The sequence below is a fragment of the Carcharodon carcharias genome, chromosome X (assembly GCF_017639515.1).
Source record: "Carcharodon carcharias isolate sCarCar2 chromosome X, sCarCar2.pri, whole genome shotgun sequence".
NCBI lineage: Eukaryota > Metazoa > Chordata > Chondrichthyes > Lamniformes > Lamnidae > Carcharodon > Carcharodon carcharias.
The window spans coordinates 7,210,906-7,237,375 of NC_054507.1; the positions used below are offsets into that span (position 1 = coordinate 7,210,906).

The window sequence follows — 26,470 nt, forward strand, 5'->3', positions numbered from 1 at the left end:
GAGACATGAATGTTGGCATACCTTTCTAGATTTTGCATAAGAAATTCACACAGGAGGCAAAAAAGCCTTTAACATTTCTAACTTCAAAGTAAGCAATAATTTCCCGAGACAAGGGAAGTGCCTCACCCTTTCTTGGTGTTCTTTTTCTTGGAGTCAGGTGTCGGGGAAGGAGAAGGGGAACGTTTCCGTTTTTTGTGACTGCTTCCCTTCTTATCTCTCCGATCTGAGTCAGGGCTGTGCACCTTTGAATAAATGTTTAAGAGTCACTCATCTTCCATACAGCCAGTGAAACCTCATTCTCACTCAAAGCACCAAATCACCCCGTGCAACTAATTCTGTGTACTTCCAGACAAGAAGCAATTCTCAATAACAGATTACGTTAGTCAGTGAAAGGATACGAATTAATGGGTAAGGTAGAACCAAGTCCAGAAATAGTTACTTAAAGAAACTTTTTGGGGCTGTTGGAAGTGAATGAAGAACGATTTGAGCGACTGAATTCTGTTGGAAAAGCGAACAGGGAAGCATCCTACATTTGATTCAGTACACATTTACCCAAAGTCAAATGATCTTTTTTCTTCTATTCGCAAATAATAAACTATAGTGAACGTCTGTTTTGAGAGCTTCCACCTATCTTTTTTTCTTGAAGTACATTGTAAGTTCAAATTTAAACATAATCACCAAAAGGAACAATCTTTAGAAAAAACAATTGAGTCAAACGTAACCACCGACAAACTCACCTCAAGTCACGAAAGAGGTAAATTGGAAAACAGTAGAAATTACCTCTTCTGTTAATGTTTTGGCAGAAATTCTTTTCCTTCGAACAACAGGTGCCCGGTCATCATTCACCTCATAGTCTTCCTCGTTCATCCATTCATTAAAGGTATCGGTGTCCATTATCCACTTAGCATGGACCTTTCAACAAACAGGAAGTTTAGTTAAATAAAAGCAAAAGACTGCAGATGCCGGAAATCTGAAATGAAAACAGAAAATGTTGGAAAAACTCAGCCGGTCTGGCAGAACCTGTGGAGAGAGAAACGGAGTTAACATTTTGAGTCCAATATGACTCTTTGGAACTCTTGAAAATCAGCCCACACATTTACACGGGGGTTAAGAGCAGATAAAATGCTGGAATTCTTCCTGAAAACTCAGATACCACTGTCAGAGGGAGGGGTGGTGGGGGCGAGGGCAGCTAAGGAACCTGTCTTTTTCTTGATTAAAATACAAACAGTCCTTTGCTGCATTGTGTTACCTCTTCATCCCACCAGCTAAAAGATAGTAGTCCATAAGGAAGAGGTTTTACCATTACCAAGTGGGGTGATGGAATATCACTATATCATATTCACAGCACAGAAACAGAGCATCTGGCCCAAAAGGTGCATGTTGCAGCTTATGCTCCACATGAACCTCCTCCCATCCTTCTTTATCTAATCTGATCAAGTTATCCTTTTATTCCTTTCTCCCTCATGTGTTTATCCAGTTTTCCCTTAAACACATTTATACTATTCGCTTCAACTGCTTCCTGTGGCACTGAGTTCCACATTCTCACCACTCTCCGGGTGAAGACGTTTCTCCTGAATTTCCTATTAGATTTCTTAATGACTATCTTATATTGATAGCCCTGAGTTCTGGACTCGCCCACAAGTAGAAGTATTTTCTCTGATTACCCTATCAAACCATTTCATAATCTTAAAGCCCTCTATCAGCTGACCTTACAATCCGGAAGAGTGCAGAGGTCTTTGAGAGTTATAGGGCTGGAACACTCAAGAAGTCCAACACCATCCAGGACAGAGCACTTTGTTTTATCAACACCCCTGCTACTGGATTTAATACCCACACCTGGCACACTATAAGACTTAAGACGTAGAAGCTGAAGTAGGCCATTCAGCCCATCAAGTCTGCTTCACCATTCAATGAGGTCATGGCTGACCTGATAATCCTCAATTCACTTTCCTGCCTTTTCCCCATAACCTTTGATTCTCTTACTGATTAAAAATCTGTCTATCTCAGCCTTGAATATAGTTAAAGACCCAGCCTCTACAGCCCTCTGCCATAAAGAATTCCACAGATTCACTATCCTCTGAGAGAAGAAATTCCTTCTCAGCTCTGTCTTAAATGGGCGACCCCTTACTCTGAGGTTATGCCCTCTGGTCCTAGACTCTCCCACAAGGGGAAGCAACCGTTCAGCATCTACCTTGTCAAGCCTCCCAAGAATCTTATATGTTTTTATAAGGTCGCCTCTCATTCTTCTAAACTCCAATGGGTACAGGCACAACCTACTCAACCTCTCCTCAAAAGAAAATCCCTCCATACTCAGGATCAACCTAGTGAACCTTCTCTGGACTGCCTCCAACGCCAGTATATCTTTCCTTAGATAAGAGGACCAAAACTGTTCACAGTATTCTAGGTGTGGTCTAACCAGTGCCTTGTATAGTTTTAGCAAGACTTCCCTATTTTTATACTCCATTCCCTTTGAAATAAAGGCCAACATTCCATTTGCCTTCCCTATTACCTGCTGAACTAGTATGTTAGCTTTATGGGATTCATGCACGAGAACTCCCAAATCCCTCTGTGCTGCAGCTTTTGTAGTCCTTCTCCATTTAAATAATATTCTGCTCCTGCCAAAACACCTAACGTCAAACTTTCCCACATTATATTCCACCTGCCAAGTTTTTGCCCACTCACTTAACCTGTCTATATCCCTCTGTAGACTCTTTGTGTCACCCTCACCACTTGCCTTCCCACCTATTTTTGTGTCAGCTGCAAACTTGGCGATAGTACATTCACTTCCCTCGTCCAAGTCATTAATATATAACTGAGGCCCCAACACTGATCCCTGTGGCACTCCACTAGTTACAGGTTGCCATCCTGAAAATGCCCCCCTTATCCCAACTCTCTGTCTTCTATTAGTTAGCCAATCCTCTACCCATGCTGATATATTATTCCCAACACCGTGGGCTCTTATCTTATTAAGTAGACTTATGTGCAGTACCTTATCAAACGCTTTTTGGAAATCCAAATATATTACATCTACTGGTTCCCCTTTACCTATCCTGCTTGTTACTTTCTCAAAGAATTCTAATAAATTTGTTAGGCATGATTTCCCCTTCATGAAGCCATGCTCATTCTGCTTGATTAGATTGTGTGTTCCTAAATGCTCTGCTATTACATTCTTTATAATAGACTCCATCGTTTTCCCAATGACAGATGTTAAGCTAACTGGCCTATAGTTACCTGTTTTTTGTTCCCTTCCTTTCTGAATAAGGGTGTTACATTGGCCATTCTCCAATCCTCTGGGACTTTTCCAGAATCTAAGGATTCTTGGAAGATCACTACCAGTGCATCCACTATCTCTGTAGCTACTTCTTTAATACCCTAGGATGCAACCCATCAGGTCTGGGGGCTTATCGGCCTTTAGCCCCATAAGTTTCCCCCCCTTTTGCCTCATGATTATTTAGTATTTTTGGAATGCTATTAGTATCTTCTACTGTGAAGACTGATGCAAAGTATTTATTCAACTTCTCTGCCATTTCCTGGTTCCCCATTATTATTTCCCCAGCCTCATTCTCTAAGGGGTCTATGTTCACTTTGGCCTCTCTCTTCCTTTTTATATATTTAAAGAAGCTCTTACTGTCCATTTTATATAACTTGCCAGTTTACTCTCAAAGTTTATTTTCTCCTTCTTTATTTTTTTTGGTCATCTTTTGTTGGTTTTTAAAACTTTCCCAATCCTCTGGCTTACCACTAATCTTTGCTACATTGTATGTTTTTTCTTTCAATTTGATACTGTCCTTAACTTTCCTGGTTAACCATGGTTGGTTTATCTCCTTCCTTGAATCCTTCTTCCTCATTGGGAAATACCTTTGTTGAGAGTCATGAACTATTTTCTTAAACATCTGCCATTGTTCATCAGCTGTCTTTTCTGCTAAACTCCTTTCCCAGTCCACTCCAGCCACCTCTGCCTTCATTCCTTTGTAATTACCCTTATTTAAGTTTAGCACAGTTGTTTCCAACCCAAGTTTCTCACTCAAACTGAATGCTAAATTCTACCATGTTATGGTCACTGTTTCCGAGGGGATCCTTTACTCTGAGATCATTTATTAAACCTGCCTCATTACACATTACCAGATCCAAAATAGCCTGATCCCTGGTTGGATTCACAACATATTGTTCCAGGAAATTGTCCCGGATACACTCTATGAATTCTTGCTCATGGCTACCTCTGCCAATTTGATTTTCACAATCTACATGAAGATTAAAGTCAACCCATGGTTAATGTACCGCCTGTTTTACATGCCCTCATTATCTCCTGATTTATTCTCTGTCCTACAGAATAGCTACTATTAGGGGGCCTATAGACTACTCCCACCAGTGTCTTCTTCCCCTTGTTATTTCTTACCTCCACCCATATGTATTCTACATCTTCCGATCCAAGACCCTTTCTTGCTATCATATTTATTCCATCTCGTACTAACAAAGTTACCCCATTGGTTGCAGTGTGTTCATAAGATCAAAGAAATAGGAGCAGGAGTACACCATTTGATCCTCCGATCCTGCTCCAACATTCAATAAGATCGTGGCTGATCTGATTGCAGCCTTAACTTGAATTTTTTCTGACCTAATCCCATAACCCCCGACTCGCTTGTAAATCAAAAATCTATATAATTCAGCCTTGGATATGTTCAATGACCCAGCTTCCATTGCTCTCTGGGGACTGCTCTCCGGGGAAGAGAATTCCAAAGACTAACAACCCTCTGAGAAGACATTCCTCCTCATCTCTGTCTTAAATGGGAGACCCCTTATTTTGAAATTGTGCCCCCTAGTTCTGAATTCCCCCATGAGGGCAAATATCGTCTCAGCATCTACCCTGCCAAGCCCCCTCAATTCTATATGTTTCAATAAGATCACCTCTCATTCTTCTAAACTCCAATGAGTATAGACCCAACCTGCTCAACCTTTTCTCATAAGGCAACCCCCTTCATCCCAGGAATCAGCTGAGTGAACCTTCTCTGAACTGCTTTCAATGCAAGTCTATCCCTCCTTAAGTAAGGAAACCAAAACCGTACACAGTACTCTAGGTGTGGTCTCACCAATACTCTGTATAGTTGTAGCAAGACTTCCCTACTTTTAAACTCCATCCCCCTTGCAATAAAGGTCAACATTTCATTTGCCTTCCTAATCACTTGCTGTACCTGTGAGCTAACTATTGGTGATTCATGTACAAGGGCACCCAAATCTCCCTGAACTGTAGCATTCTGCAGTCTCTCTCCATTTAAATAATAGTCTGCTTTTCTATTCTTCCTACCAAGTGGACAGCCTCACATTTTCCAACATTATACTGCATCTGTCAATTTTTTGCCCATTCACTTATCCTATCTATGTCCCTGTGCAGACTCTTTGCATTCTCCCCAAAATTTTTTTTACCTCTTTTATCTTTATATCAGCAGCAAATGTGTTACAATACAGTCAGCCCCTTCATCCAAGTCATTAATATCGATTGTAAATAGTTCAGGCCCCAGCACTAATCCTCAAGGCACTCCATTAGTTACAGTTTGCCAACTTGAAAATGATCCATTTATCCTGACTTTCTGTTTCTTGTTAGTTAGGCAAATCTATCCATGCTAATATATTATCTCCAACACCATGAGCTCTTATCTCGTGCAGTAAGCACTTATGTGGCACCTCACTGAATGCCTTTTGGAAATCCAAATACACTGCATCTGCTGGTTCCCTTTTATCCACCCTACTTGTTACATCCTCAAAGAACTCTAATAAATTTATCAAACACGTTTTCTCTTTCACAACACCATGTTGACTCTGCCTGATTGTATTATGATTTTCTAAATGCCCTGCTACTACCTCCTTAAGAATGGATTCTAGCATTTCCCCAATGACAGACGTTAGGCTAACTGACCTATGGTTTCCATTTCCCTCCTTTCTTGAATAGAGGTGCTACATTTGGAGTTTTCCAATCCGTTGGGACCTTTCCAGAATCTAGGAAATTTTGGAAGATTCCAGTCAATGCAGGATGCACTGTAGTAACACACCAAGCAGATCTCTATGGTACCTACCAGCTCCGTGATATCTACCTCCAAGAAAGACAACACCAGCCATGTCAATAGGAACGCCATCACCTTGAGACCAGGAGATGGGGTTGCAGAGGTTGACGGGGATTTGAGATCCTGAGAGGGGTGGGTAAGAGCCTGCAGTGACTCTTGGTGACTCAGGGTCATGGGTGGGGGATGCTGTATTCAGAAAGCTCAGTATTATTATAACAGCAGTTTACGCTGATTAAATAAAACAGGCCTAAGTTTTGGATATGGCTTAAGCGTCAAAATAAACAGATTTTCATTCTAGTTTACCCATGCTCAGTTTCCAAGGTAATTTGTTATTGAATATCCAAAATGGTTCAATATTTTCAGACACAGCAATGTAGATACATGAACAGGAAATGTATCTGCCAAATCTTTTGAATTCTCACTTAAGAAATGTTATAAATGTGAACATTTTAATATATCAGGAATTATGAATCTGCAAACCTTCCTGGGTCGCTCAGTAGGTGGGGGGTCTTCGACTGCTGCTTCGATCTCACTGGCTGGGATCCATGTATCATAACTAGAGGGACATAACACAGATGGAATTTCAACACCACAATACAGTATACTTGGCCACAGTGCTAATATTATCACTTACAAATTCTTTGCAATAATATTATTACTCCTTAACAAATTGTTAGCAAGACATTAAAACTTCTCAGTTCCAGCATCTAGACTGCTGCTCCGAACAACGTTCCTGATAAATATAAAAAACAATTTTCTGCTCCTTGTCTAAGTTACATGAGTTTCAGTAAAGAACGAAAACCAGCCCCGAAGTTTTGGCCAGTTTACATATTTTGATAGCACAACTTGTTTAAGATTAATTTCATAATTGAAACAGCATTTCAAGTAAGATTTTGCAGACAAGGGACATCGTGGGATTAACTGAGATGTGCTCGTGTTCTCTAAAATGTCATGTTTGGATGAGGTGAGTATTTGAAATAGTGTTTAGCAGCCTCTAGAAGAAATAAATGATACTTCAACAGCAAAGTGAGATATTACACGGAGGTGCTGCTTTACAAGGATACTCTCATCACTGGTGAAGTGGTCAGGTGATAAGGCAAACAGAGAAATATCATCTATGGGTTCAGCTGTTGTTGGAGAAATGCCCTGTAAACTGCCTGAAATGTGTTCTCAAAATGGAGTTCCAGTTTAAAGGTGTCTAAGAAAGTAAAATCAGTGGTCAAACTTAATATTGTGAAATCAAAATGAATTAAAATCACAAAGATGCTTATTTAAATAAAACATTCTTTACCAATGTCAAATACTGTACTCAGGATAGGCTCATTAGTAGGATATAGTCAAACCTTATCTGGTCCAAGATAGGAGCGTTTGTTAAAAGACGGAGAATTTAAGGGAGCAAAAGTAGAACTTGGCACGAAGCAATAATCTCTCATTAACTTAGGGATCATAAGACCATAAGACATAGGAGCAGAAATTAGGCCATTCGGCCCATTGAGTCTGCTCCTCCATTCAATCATGGCTGATAAGTTTCTCAACCCCATTCTCCCGCCTTCTCTCCGTAACCTTTGATCCCCTTACCAATCAAGAACCTATCTATCTCGGTCTTAAATACACTCAATGATCTGGCCTCCACAGCCTTCTGTGACAATGAAATCCATAGATTCACTACTCTCTGGCTAAATTTTCTCCTCATCTCTGTTCTAAAAGGTCTTCCCTTTACTCTGAGGCTGTGCCCTCGGGTCCTAGTCTCTCCTACTAATGGAAACATCTTCCCCACGTCCACTCTATCCAGGCCTTTCAGTATTCTGTAAGTTTCAATCAGATCCCCCCCTCATCCTTCTAAACTCCATTGAGTATAGACCCAGAGTCCTCAAACGTTCTTCATATGTTAAGCCTTTCATTCCTGGGATCATTCTCGTGAACCTCCTCTGGACCCGCTCCAGGGCCAGATCATCCTTCCTGAGATACGGGGCCCAAAATTGCTCACAATATTCTAAATGTGGTCTGACCAGAGCCTTATAAAGCCTCAGCAGCACATCCCTGCTTTTATATTCTAGACCTCTCGAAATAAATGCCAACATTGCATTTGCCTTCCTAACTACTGACTCAACCTGCAAGTTAACCTTAAGAGAATCCTGGACTAGGACTCCCAAGTCCCTTTGCACTCCAGATTTCTGAATTCTCTCCCCATTTAGAAAATAGTCTATGCCTCTATTCTTCCTACCAAAGTGCATGACCTCACACTTGCCCACGTTGTATTCCATCTGCCACTTCTTTGCCCATTCTCCTAATCTGGCCAAATCCTTCTGCAGCCTCCCTGCCTTCTCAATAATACCTGTCCCTCCACCTATCTTTGTATCATCTGCAAACTTAGCCAGGATGCCCTCAGTTCCTTCATCCAGATCATTAATGTATAAAGTGAAAAGTTGCGGTCCCATCACTGACCTCTGCGGAACTCCACTAATCACTGGCCGCCATCCTGAGAAGTACCCCCTTATCCCCACTCTCTGCCTCCTGCCAGACAGCCAATCTTCTATCCATGCTAGTACCTTGCCTCTAATACCATGGGCTCTTATTTTACTGAGCAGCCTCCTGTGCGGCACCTTGTCAAAGGCCTGCTGGCTCTCCTTTGTCTAACCTATTCGTTACCTCCTCAAAGAATTCCAACAAATTTGTCAGGCATGACCTCCCCTTGACTTTGCCCTATTTTACCATGCACTTCCAAGTATTCTGAAATCTCATCCTTAATAATGGACTCTAAAATCTTACCAATGACCGAGGTCAGGCTAATCGGCCTGTAATTTCCCATCTTTTGCCTCACTCCCTTCTTAAAAAGGATCTTTCTTTACATGACTGTTAGAAGTGATTGACACCAAAAGAGGCAAACTTTTTTGACACATCACTCAGGGTGGTCAACTAAATGGAAAGGGGTTTCTCTGAATTTACGGGATATAACACAGCATTTGGCACACCTTGTAACAGATTGTCTGACTCTCTTTAGGTACTCTTTGTTTACTTTGCAAATTTTCTCGATTTTTCTCTGTAGCAAGCTTTCCCATGACGATGTAAAAGGGAACCTTTACAAGTACAAAGTATATTCAGGACTGAGGATAAAAAGTTATGTAAATCAGATTGTATGGCTATAGTAACCAGTTACCGGCAGAGACAAGGGTATCACTTAAATGTCCAAGTTGTCTGAGATCAAGGAAACCATGGGCAAAAAAAGCAAAATACTGCGGATGCTGGAAATCTGAAATAAAAACAGAAAATGCTGGAAAAACTCAGTAGGTCTGGCAGCATCTGTGGAGAGAGAAACAGAGTTAACCTTTTGAGTTCGTATGACTCTTCCTCAGAGCTTCAGCTGAGTTTTTCCAGCATTTTCTGTTTTATTTAAGCCAAGAGTAAAGCTAGCTTACTTAGATACCATCACTTGTGCGCAAGGAAGATTCAGCCAGAACTCTGCCATTGAAATGGTCCATCAACTCAATGTTCCAGGAACTAGTACTGTTGTCCCAGGGGAGGAAGATCAACTCAACAGCAGGATGAGGGCTGTATAAGTTCTGGAAACATTGCTAGCCACCAGCATATGGGCTTCATTCTATCCAACAGACGAGCTATCTAATGCTGTTAACTTAAGGAGTTAATCATAAATTAATCTCACCAAGTTGTATAAGTCTCAGGCACTGATCTAACAGTCAGTAATTCAGTTCATGTTAAATTACGGTGCTATGTTGAGCTGGTCTTACAACCTCTGTTATTTGCATTATGTAACTCCATTCATTAAATATTAAAGTTGTTAGGCGACCCTGTTTACAAGTATTTATATCTGCTAAGTATTTCTATGCTTGATGTTTAAGTTTGAGCATTGTGGTTTGTAGTTATTTTTTGGCAGGTACAATAGCATAGCTATTATTTTACTAGGTTAGTAATCCAGAGGCCTGGACCAATGATCCACAGATATGAGTTCAAATCTCATGGCTGCTGGGGAATTCAAGTTCAATAAATTAAATAAATCTGGAATAAAAAGCTAGTAACAGTAATGATTACATTACTGGGGGAGGCAATGGCACAGTGGTATTGTCGCTGGACCAGTGACACAGGGACCTAGAGAAATGCTCTGCGAACCCGGGTTTGAATCCCACCATGGCAGATGGTGGGATTTGAATTCAATAAAAATCTGGAATTAAAAGTCTAATGATGACCATGAAACCATTGTCGATTGTTGTAAAAACCCTTCTGGGTCACTCATGCCCCTTTAGGGAGGGAAATCTGTCGTCCTTACCTGGTCTGGCCTACATGTGACTCCTGACCCACAGCAATGTGACTGACTCTTAAATGCCCTTTGAAATGTCCTAGCAAACCACTCAGTTGTAATAAACTGTTACAAAGTCACAAAAAAGGAATGAAACTGGACGGACCACCCAGCATCGACCTAGGCACCAGAAACAGCAATGGTAATCGCAGCCCTATTGACCCCGCAAAGTCCTCCTTACTAACATCTGGGGGCGAGTGCCAAAATTGGGAGAGCTGTCTCACAGACTAATCAAGCAACAGCCTGACATAGTCATCCTCACAGAATCATACCTTACAGACAATGTCCCAGACACCACCATCACCATCCCTGGGTATGTCCTGTCCCACCGGCAGGACAGGCCCAGCAGAGGAGGCAGCACAGTGGTATACAGTCAGGAGGAGTTGCCCTTGGAGTCCTCAATATTGACTCTGGACTGCATGAAGTCTCAGGGCATCAGGTCAAACATGGGCTAGGAATAAAAACAAAAAACTGTGGATGCTGGAAATCCAAAACAAAAACAGAATTACCTGGAAAAACTCAGCAGTTCTGGCAGCATCGGCGGAGAAGAAAAGAGTTGACGTTTCGAGTCCTCATGACTAGCACCACTACTGACCGAGCTGGCTGAGTCCTAAAGGACATAGCTGCTACACTGGGTCTGCGGCAGGTGGTGAGGGAACCAACAAGAGGGAAAAAATACTTGACCTCATCCTCACCAACCTGCCTGCCACAGATACATCTGTCCATGACAGTATCAGTAGGAGTGACCACCACACAGTCATTGTGGAGACGAAGTCCTGCCTTCATATTGAGGATACCCTCCATCATGTTGTGTGGCACAACCACCGTGCTAGATTTCAAATAGATCTAGCAACTCAAGGCTGGGCATCCATGAGGTGCTGTGGGCCATCAGCAGCAGCAGAATTGTACTCAAACACAATCCATAACCTAATGACTTGGCATATCCCCCACTCTACCATAAAGCCAGGGGATCAACCCTGGTTCAATGAAAGGTGCAGGAGGGGATGCCAGGAGCAGCACCAGGCACACCTAAAGATGAGGCGTCAACCTGGTATAACACAGGACTACTTAAGTGCTAAACAGCATAAGCAGCAAGTGATAGACAGAGCTAAGCGATCCTACAACCAATGGATCAGATCTAAACTCTGCAGTCCTGCCACATCCAGTCGTGAATGGTGGTGGACAATTAAATAACTCATTGGAGGAGGAGGCTCCACAAATATCCCCATCCTCAATGATGCAGGAGCCTAGCACACCAGTGCAAAAGATAAGGCATTTGCTACAATCTTCAGCCAGAAGTGCTGAGTGGATGATCCATCTTGGCCTCCTTCGGAGGTCCCCAGCAGCACAGATGCCAGTCTTCAGCCAATTCGATTCACTCCACGTTAAATCAAGAAATGGCTGAAGGCACTGGATACTGCAAAGGCTGTGGACCCTGACAATATTCCAGCAATAGTACTGAATACTTGTGCTCCAGAACTTGCCGCACCCCTAGCCAAGCTGTTCCAGTACAGCTACAACACTGGCATCTACCCGGCTATGTGGAAAACTGCCCAGGTATGTTCTGTACACAAAAAGCAGGACAAATCCAACTCGGCCAATTACTGCCCCATCAGTCTACTCTCCATCGTCAGTAAAGTAATGGAAGTGTCATCAACAGTGCTATCAAGCGGCACTTGCTTAGCAATAACCTGCTCACTGACGCCCAGTTTGGGTTCTGCCAGGGCCACTCAGCTCCTGACCTCATTACAGCCTTGGTTCAAACATGGACAAAAGAGCTGAACTCCCGAGGCGAGGTGAGAGTGACTGCCCTTGACATCAAGGCAGCATGTGACCGAGTGTGGCATCAAGGAGCCCTAGCAAAACTGAAGTCAATAGGAATTGGGGGTAGGGGGGAACTCTCCGCTGGTTGGAGTCATACCAAGCACAAAGGAAGATGGTTGTGGTTGTTGGAGGTCAGTCATCTCAGCTCCAGGACATCACTGCAGGAGTTCCTCAGGATAGTGTCCCGGGCCTAACCACCTTCAGCTGCTTCATGAATGACCTTCCTTCCATCATAAGGTCAGAAGTGGGGATGTTCGTTGATTATTGCTAACAGCACCTTGCCCTCTGCCTGCACAGTCACAACTGATGTATTTTAGGACTCCATCCTCAGTCCCTTCCCCTCACTTTTCAGCACATGTAGTCTTAACTCCCTTAATTCACCCAGCTCCAACTCAGGCTTAGTTGAGTAATGTGGAACCTTGGTGTACTGGTCAGCCCCGACTTGCACTTCTTCTCACACATTACCATTACCACTTTCTTCCACCTCCATGACACTGTCAGTCTCCAGCCTCTCTGCCATCTGGACCATAATCCATGCCTCCATCAACTCAAGACTTGACCATAAGATGTAGGAGCTGAAGTAGGCCATTCAGCCCATCGAGTCTGCTCCGCCATTCAATGTGATCATGGCTGATCTGATAATCCTCAACTCCACTTTCCTGTCTTTTCCCCATAACCCTTGAGTCCCTTACTGATTAAAAACTGTCTATCTCAGCCTTGAATATACATAACGACCCAGCCTCTACAGCCCTCTGCGGTAAAGGATTCCACAGGTTCACTACCCTGAGAGAGAACCAATTCCTCCTCATCTCTGTTTTAAATGGGCGACCCCCTTACTCTGAGATTATGCCCTCTGGTCCTAGACTCTCCCACTGGGGAAACAACCTCTCAGCATCTACCTTGTCAAGCCACCTAAGAATCTTATATGTTTCAAAAAGGTCACCTCTCACTCTTCTAAACTCCAATGAGTACAGGCACAACCTACTCAACCTCTCCTCATAAGAAAATCCCCCCATACCCTAGATCAACCTAGTGAACCTTCTCTGGACTGCTTCCAATGCCAGTATATCTTTCCTTAGATAAGGGGACAAAAGCTGTGCATGGTATTCTAGGTATGGTCTAACTAGTCCCTTGTATAGTTTTAGCAAGACTTCCCTATTTTCATACTCGATTCCCTTTGAAATAAAGGCCAACATTCCATTTGCCTTCCCTATTACCCGTTGAACACGTATGTTAGCTTTTTGTGATTCATGCACAAGGACTCCCAAATCCCTCCGTGCTGCAGTTTTCTGCAGTCTTTCTCCATTTAAAAAATATTCAGCTCCTCTATTCTTCCTGCCAAAGTGCATAACCTCACATTTTCCCACATTATATTCCATCTACCACTTTTTTGCCCACTCACTTAACCTGTCTATATCCCTCTGCAGACTCCTTGTGTCACCCTCACCACTTGCCTTCCCACCTATTTTTGTGTCACCTGCAAACTTGGCGATAGTACATTCACTTCCCTCATCCAAGTCATTAATATAAATTGTAAATAATTGAGGCTCCAGCACTGATCCCTGCAGCACTCCACTAGTTACAGGTTGCCATCCTGAAAGTGCCCCCCTTATCCCAGCTCTCTGTCTTCTATTAGTTAGCCAATCCTCTACCCATGCTGATATATTCTAATGCCACGGGCTCTTGTCTTATTAAGTAGCCTTACATGCAGCACCTTATCGAACGCCTTTTGGAAATCCAAATATATTACATCTACTGGTTCCCCTTTATCTATCCTGCTTGTTACCTCCTGAAATAATTCTAATAAATTTGTCAGGCATGATTTCTCCTTCATGAAGCCATGCTGACTCTGCAATTCTAAATGCTCTATTACATCCTTTATAATAGATTCTAACTTTTCCCAATGACAGATGTTAAGCCAGCTGTTTTTTGTCTCCCTCCCTTTTTGAATAAGGGTGTTACAACGTCTCAAACACCCCACCTCCATAAATTATAATTAATCCAGAATGAGACAGCCTGTAACATTCCCCACACAACATTACAGATTTCTATTAGCTCAGTTCTCCTCAGGCTCATTGGTTCCCCATGGCCCAGCATATGGACTTTTAAGATCCTTATTCTCACTTTAAAATATAGCTATAGCCTCGCGCCACATTACCTACTTTTCAAGAATGCTTTTGGCTCCCCCATAAATACTTTGACTCTCTCTATTCCGCATCCATTTAGGATCTACTGTTTTTCTTGCACCTTGGAAAGTGTTTTAACATGTGCCTATATCTGACTAGTAATATAGAGATGTTATATAAGGCGGTCCCTGGGCTCTGGTACTCAAATAGAAGCCTGCGATCTATATAAATGTATCTCCATCATTTACTTTTCTGCTTGTCACTGCCTTAAGTCAAACCTAAAGACCCACAAGTTCAGGAGCTAAAAAGCAAGGAATTCGAGCTCTCCCTTTTCAGGTTGAACTGGAGACCCAGTACAATTAACAGTAAGAAATTGGGTGTTTTCTGTCAACAACAATCCATTAATGTAAAATTGTTACAAGTTACCGAATAGCTACCAGAAGCTGTGAAAATCTGGGCACTTAAACTAAAAGTGTAACTAGCCAGAATTTTTAACAGTTCAATGGCAAAAGACTCTAGGTCCTGAAGTATCCCATTTAACTAGGATGTCCACTCAAAGGCATTTCCTTTCCAAATCCTCATTGTATCCACAGTTTTATCAAATCAGGAGCCATCACAGTGTCTCTGTCTTTAATTCATTCTTTCCCAGGAAAGAAACCTGTGGAATTCCTTGTTTCCCTGCGTCTTCCCTTCCTCCTGCACTATACTGGCTTCTCAAGCCAAGCCGGAGTTCAGCCCATCACGCCTTGGTTTCTTTCCTACACTTTTCAACCCCGGCGGTGTCCTGAATCATGGCCCACAGCCTCTCACCCGGATTTCTCAATAATAAAAACAACTTTGCCAAAGAAACATATGGACTCCAAAATGTAGGTTATTGCTTGGGAGTTGAAAAGGAGCTCAGCTTCTACGCAAGTCATCGTGGTGGACGTAGTTGACATAGCTGTCCTTGGCCCAGGCATGCTCTACTGTCTAGTATAGACTTTCCAGCACCAGTCCACTCTCTCAGGTTCTTGCCCACCCATTCCTCTCCCTCAAGTCTCTGATGTGTCCCTCCTTGATTCCTGTTCTGTTTCCCTTGCTTCAGCTCCCGTGCTCCTTCTCCCATTCCGCGTGCAGTAACTTGCCACATTTCTTGCCCCCGGGGCTGGAATTTCTTCAGGTTTTTTTGAGCTGGCAAATAGGGTACAAGCCTTATGCACATGTATACAACGTAATTCAATAAAGTTCACAGAAGAACACTTTCCCATGAATCAGTTCCCAAAAAAGTATCTGAAAATTCTCACCATATTTGTATGGTGTGTAAAATCAGCCCAGAAATCTAACTGAATATTCAGATCTGATCTATGTGAGAAATGTTTGCAGATATTCCAAAACTGATGCTACGAGTTCCTATTTATTAGCTTAACCTATCATTCATCAGAAAATGTGTTTTATCGGCTACTTTTGTTTTGAATGAAGAAGACCCTTCAGTCCATTTTATTTCATCCTTTCGGAGCAAGAACCTTTTACTACTGTCTCATTACAGCTATTAACATCCAATGGAATAAGCAGATAGGATCTGGATTGAACAGGGACACACCCTCTAACAGTGCAGCAGTTCCTCAGTACTGATTGGAACGTTAGGAGCTGAACTCTTGATTTGGAGCTGGGACCCATTGTCAGCTGGGAATCCTACCAACCGCCTTCCTCCAAGCTCCTTTTGATCCTTGGTTTATAATTGCAACAGTCTAATGTGTGATGCTTTGCAAAGCTGGTTTCTCTCTGATGGCTGTCGGTTGGGTTGCCAACTCTTCAGGATTGCCCTGGAGTCTCCAGGAATTGAAGACCGATTTCCAGGACAGTGCTGCCAGCAACCTGGAGAAAAATTGGAGGAGGGGTGGACAAAATTTGATGTTGCTTTCATTTTTTTCCCCCATTAGCTGATGGCACAAGGGCTAGGGGACACCAATTTAAGGTTTTGGACAAGAGATGCAGGAGGATGTGAAGAAGCACTTTTTCTTTGCACACAGAATGGTTATGACCTGGAATTCACTGCCAACGAGGTGGGATTGGAGACGATGAATGATTTCAAAAGGAAACTGGATGGGCACTTGAGGGAACTGAACTTGCAGGGCTACGGGATAGAGCTGAAGGATGGGACTGACTGGATTGCTTTACAGAGAGCCAGTATGGAATTGATGCGCTGAATGACCTCCTTCTGTGTCGTTATGACTCTAGCTGAGCTGACACTCAACCAGGGTATCCTCCAGTCCATACCGTTACACATATATGGCCATTTTAATCTAACACATACGAAAGCTAGATACTTACCTGTCAGGACAATAACCCCAGTGTAGGAGGACCTGCTTCTCCCGCTTCATTATTGGCCGCACCCACTCTTCTGGAAGAGAATTGGTACATGTTAGGGACACAGACACAATGATTGACATTTAATTTATCCTGTCCAAAAACAGTGGGTATGTTTTACTGGGAAAAGAACACATATTTAGTGCTTTTCTGTATTACATGTGTAAAACTGAAGAGATGGATGGTCTGTCAGAGTTAGTAGCATTGTGGTAGAAATGTGCATGGCTATGGACATCAGTTAGTTCTGATGAGCAAAGCTAACTGCATAAATTGGACAACAAGCTCATAATTACAGTGCAATCCCACAAAAGGGGATATATATACATTCCTGACATAAACATGATTGATTTGTAACACAATTTTTATACATAAATGCAAACTACATCCACAATTATCAGACACCGGGTAGAGAGGATAACATTACCAACGCCAGCTCTTAGATATGTAATGGTGAGCTGTGAATAGTAAAACTGTTGCATTATGAATTTATCGCAGGAGCCAGAGAGCAAATTAATTTAACAGGACCAAAAATGTGAGTGGATTGTTAAGGTTCCACTCCAATCTTCTGGATTCAATCACTTCTCAAGTATCTCTCACAAAATCATGCAAAGTAAGGAGTGGTGAGGCACTGCAGGAGAGCCTAACACTAGCTGCAAGGGCAGATCTGCCAATGTCTGCAGTGATTCAACTTAGACAGTAATGCTCAGCAAACGTGAGCAAATTGCTCCACGTGACAGTCTAGCATCAGAACTTAATTGAGATGTGCCGGGGAAGCTCAGAATGTGCCATCCACGTGGTTATTTGCATTGCCATGCTTCCTCTAAGTTAGAGTCAATTCAAACTGATTTTCTCTGAGCGTATCCTCAGGTTCAGTCAGGTTTGCCTTTGTTTAATGCAAAGTTCCCATGAATAGCAACTGAAGTGTCACTGTCTCAAAGCTTCTATGTAACCAATACATTTTTAGTATTGCTGAAAAAGAGGCATTTTTTTGGCAAGGCTTTTCATGTTGCACTCATCAGGACAATTCGCAAGAAAATGCCAATGTGAGGGAAAACAACATGTGCTGATTGGTTGGCAAGTGGACTCTGATTTGGTAGAGCCGTTGCCATGGAGAATGCACAAGTTGATGGTGACTGTTTTCCCTCTGACATTGGCATTTTCTTGCGACTTGCCCTGATGAGTAGAAGACAAAAGCTGTGAGAAAAAAGGTCTCTTTCTTTCAGCAATATTCCAATCCTGTATGATCAAACGACAATAAATCTTTCATAGTGTTGGTCATAAGTGAGTTGGGCTCAGAGGATGACTGTAATGTTTAAATGATAAACATTTCCTTCTAGTCCACTGCTCTAAATCTGCAAGTACAGGTAAGTGCAGTTACTCATCAATCAAGATTACCTAGGAGTGCTTGTAAATGCCAAGCTCCAGGTTACAAGCTGGCTTTCTCCCTGATTTGTAAGGCTGCTTAAGCACTTTGAAATACAATGGCAGATCGAGACCATCACACACGAGATGCAAGATATCTGGAATCTGTTAATATCTGTCTGAAATATATTAAAAGTCATGTGCTCACTTCCTGCAATTGCCATGCTTACTTCCTGCACACAATTCCCATACACTTTGTTGACAAACACAAAATATTAAATTCAACGTTAACAGAGATCTGTTTGAAAAGAAAACAGTGCAGCAAGACATAAGATTTCACCACCCATCCCTATTCCCGCCAAGCAAAGTTGCCAGCCCCATGACTATTTCCCAATGCCACAATGTAAAGCACCTTGGGATGTTTTACTAAAAGCGCTAGGTAAATGCAAATTGTTGTTGGATTGGTAATACATCAATGTAACATGTAACAATAACACCTGTTTCCAATACTTTAAATACTTAACCCTAATGCCTGCTCCTCTCAGTTGTCACATCACCGGTGGTGCTGGAATGCAAGTCCCCCAAGTCTCCCCACCGTTTTGGCCTCAAAACTGAACACAGCGCCAACACTTGCCATATCCTCCAACCAACTACACAAGACCACAGGGATTCACTAAAATGCTAAAGGCTTCGAATGCTGCATGCGCCTTTCCATACATTTTGTGACTTTTCTCTAACAGTTCTCAATCACACGCATCCAAAAAAAACTTGCATTTATATAGCACCTTTCATACATGTAGGATACCCGAAAGCACTTACAGCCAAAGAATTATTTTTGATTGCCTCCTACTCCAATAATCCCATTGTCGCTAAATTCCTGACCACCATCTTCACCAGTTGGCAATGTAAATGAGTCAATGGTTCCTTTGACTCAAGTAAAAGGGAGGTGTCTCCCTCCCTTTTGAAACTGCTATCACCTCTTCCACAAAAACAAACTCAACCTTCTGTCCTGACAAACCTCTCTCACAGCCACTGTGTAAATTCCTACAATCAGGTTTCTCCCCAGCTCTTCAGCACTGAAATGACCCTAAAAGAAAGTTACAAATGACATGGTCTGTGACTATGGCCAGACTGAACTCATCATCCTCGCCCTCTCTGCAGCCTTTAGCATGGCTGACCACAGCATTTTCTTCTAAAGCCTCTCCTCTGTTGTCAAGCTCATTGAGACTGCCCTCGCTCGGTTCCACTCTTATCTACCTGATTGTAACCGGAGAATTTCTTCCATTACTTTCCAAGTTCCCCAAGGCTCTGCCCTTGGCCCGTTCCTGTTCCTCTTCCACGTGTTGTCCCATGGCATCATCAACTGCAGGCATGGGGGTCAGCTTCCAGATGTACAGGCAATACCCAGCCTCTTCCTTTCCACCACATTTCTCAATTCCTCCATTTTCCTGGTGTTGTCAGGTCATCGGTCCAATATCCAGTCAGAGTGAGCAGCAATTTCTTCCAGTTAAACATTGGAAAGACTTGTTTTCAGCCCATCACAACCAGCGTACCCTCGCCACCCGCTGCATTCCTTGGCCCGACCAATGGTTCAAGTTGTTTTTGACTGTTCGTAACCTTACTGCTCTTAAGTTGACTTCTGACCCCATATCCTCCTCACCAAAAAGACTCATTACCTCCTTAACACCACCTACTCCAGTCCGACTTCAGCCCAGCTGCTGCTGAAATCCTCATTGATATTTCTTACCTCCAGATTTAGCCATTCCAACACTCTCCTCAGCAGCCTCCATTCGCCACCCTCCACAAACTCCAGTCCATCAAAAACTGTACTCCCCATATCCTACCTTCCATTAAGTCCTGGTCACCCACGTTTGCTGACCTACTCACCTCCAGGTCCTCTAACAACGCAGTTTGAAATTCTTAACATTCACGGTGTTGCCCCTCCCTATCTCTGTAACCTCATAAAACCCTACAAGTTTTCCATGAACTCTCCATTTCTCTGACTTTGGCTGCTTGCTCATCCCCCACCTTTGACTTACACTGGCAGTTGGCTCTTCAACCAACTAGTCCCCATACTCCGAAATCTCTAATGCCCAGAAATAAGCTTCCTAAGACAATAAAACATAAAAAACTGCATAGTCACAATAACATGATTAAACTTATTAACTTGTGTGTTTCTGTAGCCTTGCTAGTGGTTTTATAAAAAGGACCCCTGCCTCTCCAAAAGCCTGGGCTCCAAGCTGATATTTTGACCCCGTGCCATCACTCAATGTCAGAACGACGCTGCAGTTTTTGCGTGTACAGAATTCCCCAGCATACATCAGTCAGATTTTGTCAGGGCAAGTAGCAGGCAGATTCGAAACAGCAAAAGCACATCAACCCCAATGGCGGGAAATGGTTTTTGAATTTCTTTTAGAATGTTTCCAAATTGTTTGAAAGCAAGCTGCAGAATGATTCTTTTCACAAAAGGTTTCACAGTGTCAACAGTTCAAATACTTAGCTCCAAGAGCACAATCAGAAACAGCAAGATAAAAGGAAGAGCCAGTGTCTTTTCCCATCCAATTTGAGGTCATTCCAATTGAAAACAAAAGGGACTTTCAAAGCTTTTCAAGTGAATGCAAAGGGTGGCATTTTTTCATATATAATGGCAGGAAAATTCTTCTTGCCAGCAGGGTCAGCTAGATGTAATTTTTGCCTGTCTTGCACCATTTAAACACCTCCCCCAAACTCCCTTGCAGTTTTTGAGCCTTCCTATAATCTGTCCACCTAGTTCCCACTAACCTCATTTGCTTCTGTCAGAGTGAGAGCCTGTGACGGAGCAGACACCTACCTGGGTCTGCACTGTTCATGCACTCTGGATAAGCTAGACTGAGATACATGCCCTCAAGATGGCAGTGATGAGTTGTCAGTCTGAACAGTTTAAATATTGCTTTCTACAGCTCAGAAACATTTTTAAAAGAGTGACTTTTTGGACTGCAAATACCTGCATCTGCTTCTCATGGCACCAGCCCACTGGAAGGTTGTCAGAGCACACAGTCAGGGCTTCTGAGGCTTCCCTATAGGCATACCATTTTGTACCCATTACCTTGGAGAAGGAGGGATAAAGCAGGGATAGGCACCATTTAAGCATCATCCAGCTCATTAGGTATACCACCTCACCACAGAACATGTAGGCAGCACAACTAAAATCGGGGCCTTTCTGACATTGTGCATTAAGTGGAGTGGATGTTACTCAGTGGCTGTGAGCACCCTGTGGGGGAGGCTGAACAGCCAGCAGTCATGGTCCACATTAGTACCAATGACATAGGTATAAAGAGGGATGTGGTCCTGCAGTCTGAATTTAGGGAGCTAGGTAGAAAATTGGCAAGCAAGACCACAAAAGCAGCAATCTCCAGAATCCTCCCAGTGCCACAAGCAAGTGACAACAGAAATAGGAGGATAAGACAGATGAATGCATGGCTGGAAAGATGGTGCAGGAGGGAGGGATATAGATTCTTGGGATATCAGGACCAGCTCATGGGGAGGTGGGACCCATACAGGCCAGACTGGTTGCGCCTGAACAGAGTCGGGACAGAGTTCCTTGCGGGGCGTTTTGCTAGTGCTGTTGAGGTGGATTTAAACTAACTTGGCAGGGGTGTGGGAACCAGGAGATAATATCAAGGAGAGTTACCAAGGGACACAGAATATTGGGAGAGATAGGTAGCACTGGAATATGGAAGAATAAGTTAATAGGTGGGGTCAGAATAAAGGAGAAAGTAATAGTGTCTAAATATTACTGTGCATTTATCCAGAGCATGGTAAATACGAGCGGTGAGTAACAGGCACAGATTACCATGTGGAAATATGATGTTGTGGCTATAACAGAGAGCTGGCTCAAAGAAGGGCAGGGCTGGGTGTTAAATATCTCTGGATACAGGGTGTTCAGGAAAGACAGGAAAGGAAGAAAAGGATGAGGGGGACAGTATTGATTAAGGAGAGCATTGCTGTGCTGGAGAAAGAGGATATGCCAGAGGGATGAAGGACAGAATCTATTTGGTTAGAGCTCAGGAACAAAAAAGGTGCAATTACATTGCTCGGTGTGGTCTATAGACCGCCAGCTATTGGGAAGGATGTAGAAAAGCAAACTTGCAAAGAAATTACAGAAAGCTGCAAAAATTATAGAGTACTTACAATGGGGGACTTTAGTTATCCAAATATAGACTGAGCTAGTAGTAGTGTAAAGGGCAGAGAGGGGCAAGAGTTCCTACAGTGCGTTCAGGAAAATTTTCTTCGGCAGTGTGTTTTCAGTCCAGTAAGGAAGGAGGTACTGCTAGACCTGGTTCCTGGGAATGAGGTGGGCCAAGTGGATCAAGTATCATTAGCTGAACATTTAGGGGACAGTGATCATTGTATTATACGTTTTAGGCTGATTGTGGAAATGGACAAAGAACAGTCCAGAGTAAGAAAATTTAACTGGGGGAAAGTCAACTTCAATGGGGTAAGAACAGACGGGGCCGAATAAATTGGAGTCAAAGGTTAGCAGGAAAAACAATAGCTGCTCTATGGACCTTCAAAGAAGAGATGGTTCTGGCACAGTCAAGGTATATTGTCTCTAAAGGGAAAGGTAGAGCAAATAAATCCAGAGCTTCCTGGACAACAAAGGAGATAGAAATTATTATAAAGAAGAAAACGTGTGCTTATGACAGGTGTCAGGTAGAAACTATAATTGAGAACCAGGCTGAATATAGAAGGTTCAGTGGGGAGATGAAGAAGCAAATAAGAGAAGCAAAGAGGGAGCATGAAAAGGGACCAGAAGCGAGCATAAAAGGGAATCCCAAAGGGTGGTAAGAGGACTAGGGCCTATTAGGGACCAAAGAAGGGATTTACCACATGGGGGCAGAGGACATAGCTAAGATACTAAATGAATACTTTGCACCTGTCTTTATGAAGGAAGATGATGCTAACCAGGCCATGGTAAAAGATGAGGTAATTCAGACACTAGATGGCTTTAAAATTGAGAAGGAGGAGATATTGGAAAGCTTGTCTGTACTTAAAGTTGATAAGGCACTGGGGCTGGATGAGGCACATCCAAGGATACTGAGGGAAGTGAAAGTGGAAAATGCAGAGGCACTGGCCATATTTTTCAGGCTTCCTTAGGCTCAGGGGTGCCCCCAGAGGACTGGAGAATGCAAACATTACAGCCTTGTTCAAAAAAGGGGATAAAGATAAGCTCGGCAACTGCAGGCCAGTCAGTTTAACTTTAGTGGTGGGGACACTTCTAGAAACGATAAATGAGGATTAATTAAGGGAAGCCAGCATGGATTTAAAGGAAAATCGTGTTTGACTAACTTGCTGGAGTTTTTTTTGAAGAGGTAACAGCCAATTAAAATTTTGTGTAGATACTGTTGTAATGTAGGAAATACTGCTAAGTCATGTAGTGAATGACTGCAGAGTAGAGTGAGACAGGCCAGCAATGTTGCTCTCTAACCTGCTTGCCCCCAGTCTGTAACTGAAGAGTGTAGACTGAGCTGGCTTATCACAAGGAGTTTCCAGGTAGTTCAGCTGTTTATACTTTTCCATCCAATTGGTTGATATATAAAGTTATTAAGTCTGATTTGACTTTAACAATCAGGTCAAATTCAAATTTCTTTGAGAAGCTGAACCAAGCGACTGATCAAGTCAGTTTTACAAACCCATCTGTCTGCCATTTCCCAACTTGGCTTGCCTGTCAGTGGAACACAAATAAGGCTTGTAAACATAGCGACATTGACAAATGATTTTTCACATAGATCAAACAGCATTTTGCCTCAGAGTAGCTATTTTCCTCAGAGCTAAGACTTTATAGATACACCAATCTGAGAATGTGCAGTATTTCTCAACATGCATCAATCAGGAGGGTTATTTCTGTGCAATTGTCAGTTTCATGTCCCATGGTGCACCAGGGTTTGTATTTCTTTGGTATTTTTCTGAATGATTTGAGAACAAATGGCAAATGACTTGTCATTTATACTTAAGTGTATGTATAAATAATATATCTTTATTCAAGTAATTCTTTCATACTGAAGCTACAAAATGCTTGGGAGCTAAATTGGATAGCCCTGAAAACGGTGTAGGGACCGCAATGCTTAATTAACTCACATTCACTGATTGAAATGCCGGCATTAGAAAGGTTTCTGCATGCAGCCAGCGTTAACCATGTTCATTGGCTCCACACACCAACAGGGGGCCCAGAATTATAACTTCCTAACAACACTTAAAACTAGCCTGCACCTCTTAAATTGGAGGTGGGGGGGGTGGGGGGGGGGTGTATATGGTGGCTGGAGAGGTGCTGAGAGTCATGCAGCAAGTGAATATCCTGAGAAACAGTGAGGAATGGCACAACATGGGAGGGAACAGGCTTCATGCATTTTGGACACTACACTAGAGGTTTTGTGGAGGTGGTGTAAGGGAATAGAGAAATCAGGTATCCATAAGGGGGAAGGAGGCTCTCTGCACATAGTCAAAAGGCAATGGGAGCTCTGTAGAGTTCAATACCAAGAGTCAAGCCCTAACAGCTTGAAGTTCAATGACTCCCATGAGCAGTCAAGGTTAGCGAATGCATCTTCAAATGCCATATTGTACTAACTGCACCATTAGCTTCAGACACGGCTCAATTCACCATGCCCCCAACATAGGATTACAGAGGATATACAGCACAGAAACAGGCCATTCAGCCCATCCAGCCCATGCAGGTGTTTATGCTCCACTTGAGCCTCCTCCCATCTTTCCTCATCTAAATCTATCATTGCCACTCTCTATTCCCTTCTCCCGCATATACTTGTCTAGTTTTCCCTTAAATACATCTACACTATTCACTTCAGCCACTCCCTGTGGTAGTGAGTTCCACATTCTCACCACTCTCTGGGTGACGAAGTTTCCTCTGAATTCCCTATTGGGTTTCTTGGTGACTATCTTATATTGATGACCTCTAGTTCTGCTCTTCCCCACAAGAGGAAACATTCTCTCTGTATCAACTCGATCAAAACCTTTCAGAATTTTAAAGACCTCTGTTAGGTCGCCCCTCAGCCTTCTGTTTTCAAGAGAAAAGAGACCCAGCCTGTCAATCCTTTCCTGATATGAAAACTTACACATTTTTCAGATCATCCTTGTAAATTTTCTCTGCACCCTCTCCAGTGCCTCTATATCCTTTTATAATACGGTGACCAGAACTGCACACCGTGCTCAAGGTTCGATACAGATTTAGCATGACTTCCCTAATTTTCAAATCTATCCCTGTAGAAATAAAACCTAGTGCGTGGTTTATATTTTTATGGCCTTGTTAACCTGTGGTGCAATCTCTGGTGATTGGTGTATTTGCACTCCAAGATCTCTTTGTTCCTCTACCCCATGAAAAAACGCACCTTCCAAGTAATAAGTAATCTCCCTATTTTTCCTCTCAAAATGTACTACCTCACATTTAACTGTGTTGAACTTCCCTTGCCAATAATTTGCCCATTATGCAACAATTACCTGCCAACAAGTTGCACACTGATTGATGTCATGATCTGCCTGTTCTGTAGTCTTCTGGTGGACATTAGCTGCCCGTATGCTAATGCCCTCACGAATATGGCATCAGGCACAATACATGGCAGAAGCGTACGTGGACGCCATTTTAGTCTCCGAATGATACCCGTAGCACCCAAACAACAGAAGCAACTAAGCCCAATTTTGAGCCCAACATACTTTAGCTCAGGGAGGGAGAGAAAGAGCCTAGCTGAGAGAACAAAGATGAATAATTTGAGCATATGGGCTATTCTTGTTTGGATTTTGACTTCAAAACAATCACTGCGGAATACATTTCAATTCAAAGTATAATTGTGTCTTCAAATGATTTTAAAATAACAAACTGGAAGAATTAAGATACTTTTTAGCAAAGGTTCATATGGAAGCCATGAGCTTTCTTTCAGATGTCAAGAATGCTTCACTGAGATAAAGTGAGGGAGAGGAATATGTTCACTCACAAAAATAATAATAAGACTTGTCATCTCTTCTGTTTATATTGAAAAATTCAAGACAATTATTCTTAAATAATATCTACTTATGCGACTGCCGTGAGTAAAAGAAACACCATTTATTTCCTTGGAGCTTCAAATGTCTCTGGGCTGTGAAATGATCACTTCTTTCCAAATGCTTTAACTGAAAACGTACACTTCTCCATCCCTTCCAGAGGACTTGCAAATCTTTACTCAGTTTTAGACTTATTCACAGAGTGAAATATTAGAAGTGTATAGCTCCCAACTCTAATCCCACACCAGTGTCAATAAGTGTCTCTTTATACTCTTTTGAGCACAATCAAAACAAAAAGGTCAAGTTAACAATTTAAGGGGATAGTTCCTTAAAGGGACACTAACTAAAAACAAGATCAGAAAGGAAACTTATCAAATCAAATTAAAATGTGGATCTAGGGTCGTTGATGCCCCCGAAGT

General features: G+C 42.6%; 2 protein-coding genes across 4 annotated transcripts in view; one reads left to right on the forward strand and one right to left on the reverse strand.

The window, feature by feature from the left end:
- The window catches only part of LOC121273201 (insulin-like growth factor-binding protein 5), a 633,250-nt gene that overhangs the window by 134,914 nt on the left and 471,866 nt on the right, over nt 1-26,470 (forward strand). The gene's annotated exons all lie outside the window — the stretch shown is intronic.
- The window catches only part of smarcc2 (SWI/SNF related, matrix associated, actin dependent regulator of chromatin, subfamily c, member 2), a 129,127-nt gene that overhangs the window by 93,354 nt on the left and 9,303 nt on the right, over nt 1-26,470 (reverse strand). For all 3 annotated transcript variants that reach the window (XM_041180193.1, XM_041180192.1, XM_041180191.1), the window contains exons 4-7: nt 16,629-16,698; nt 6,537-6,612; nt 781-912; nt 127-242 (exon numbers count right to left, since the gene is read on the reverse strand). In XM_041180193.1, coding sequence (XP_041036127.1) covers nt 127-242; nt 781-912; nt 6,537-6,612; nt 16,629-16,698 — 394 coding nt within the window. The remainder of the gene's footprint in view (nt 1-126; nt 243-780; nt 913-6,536; nt 6,613-16,628; nt 16,699-26,470) is intronic.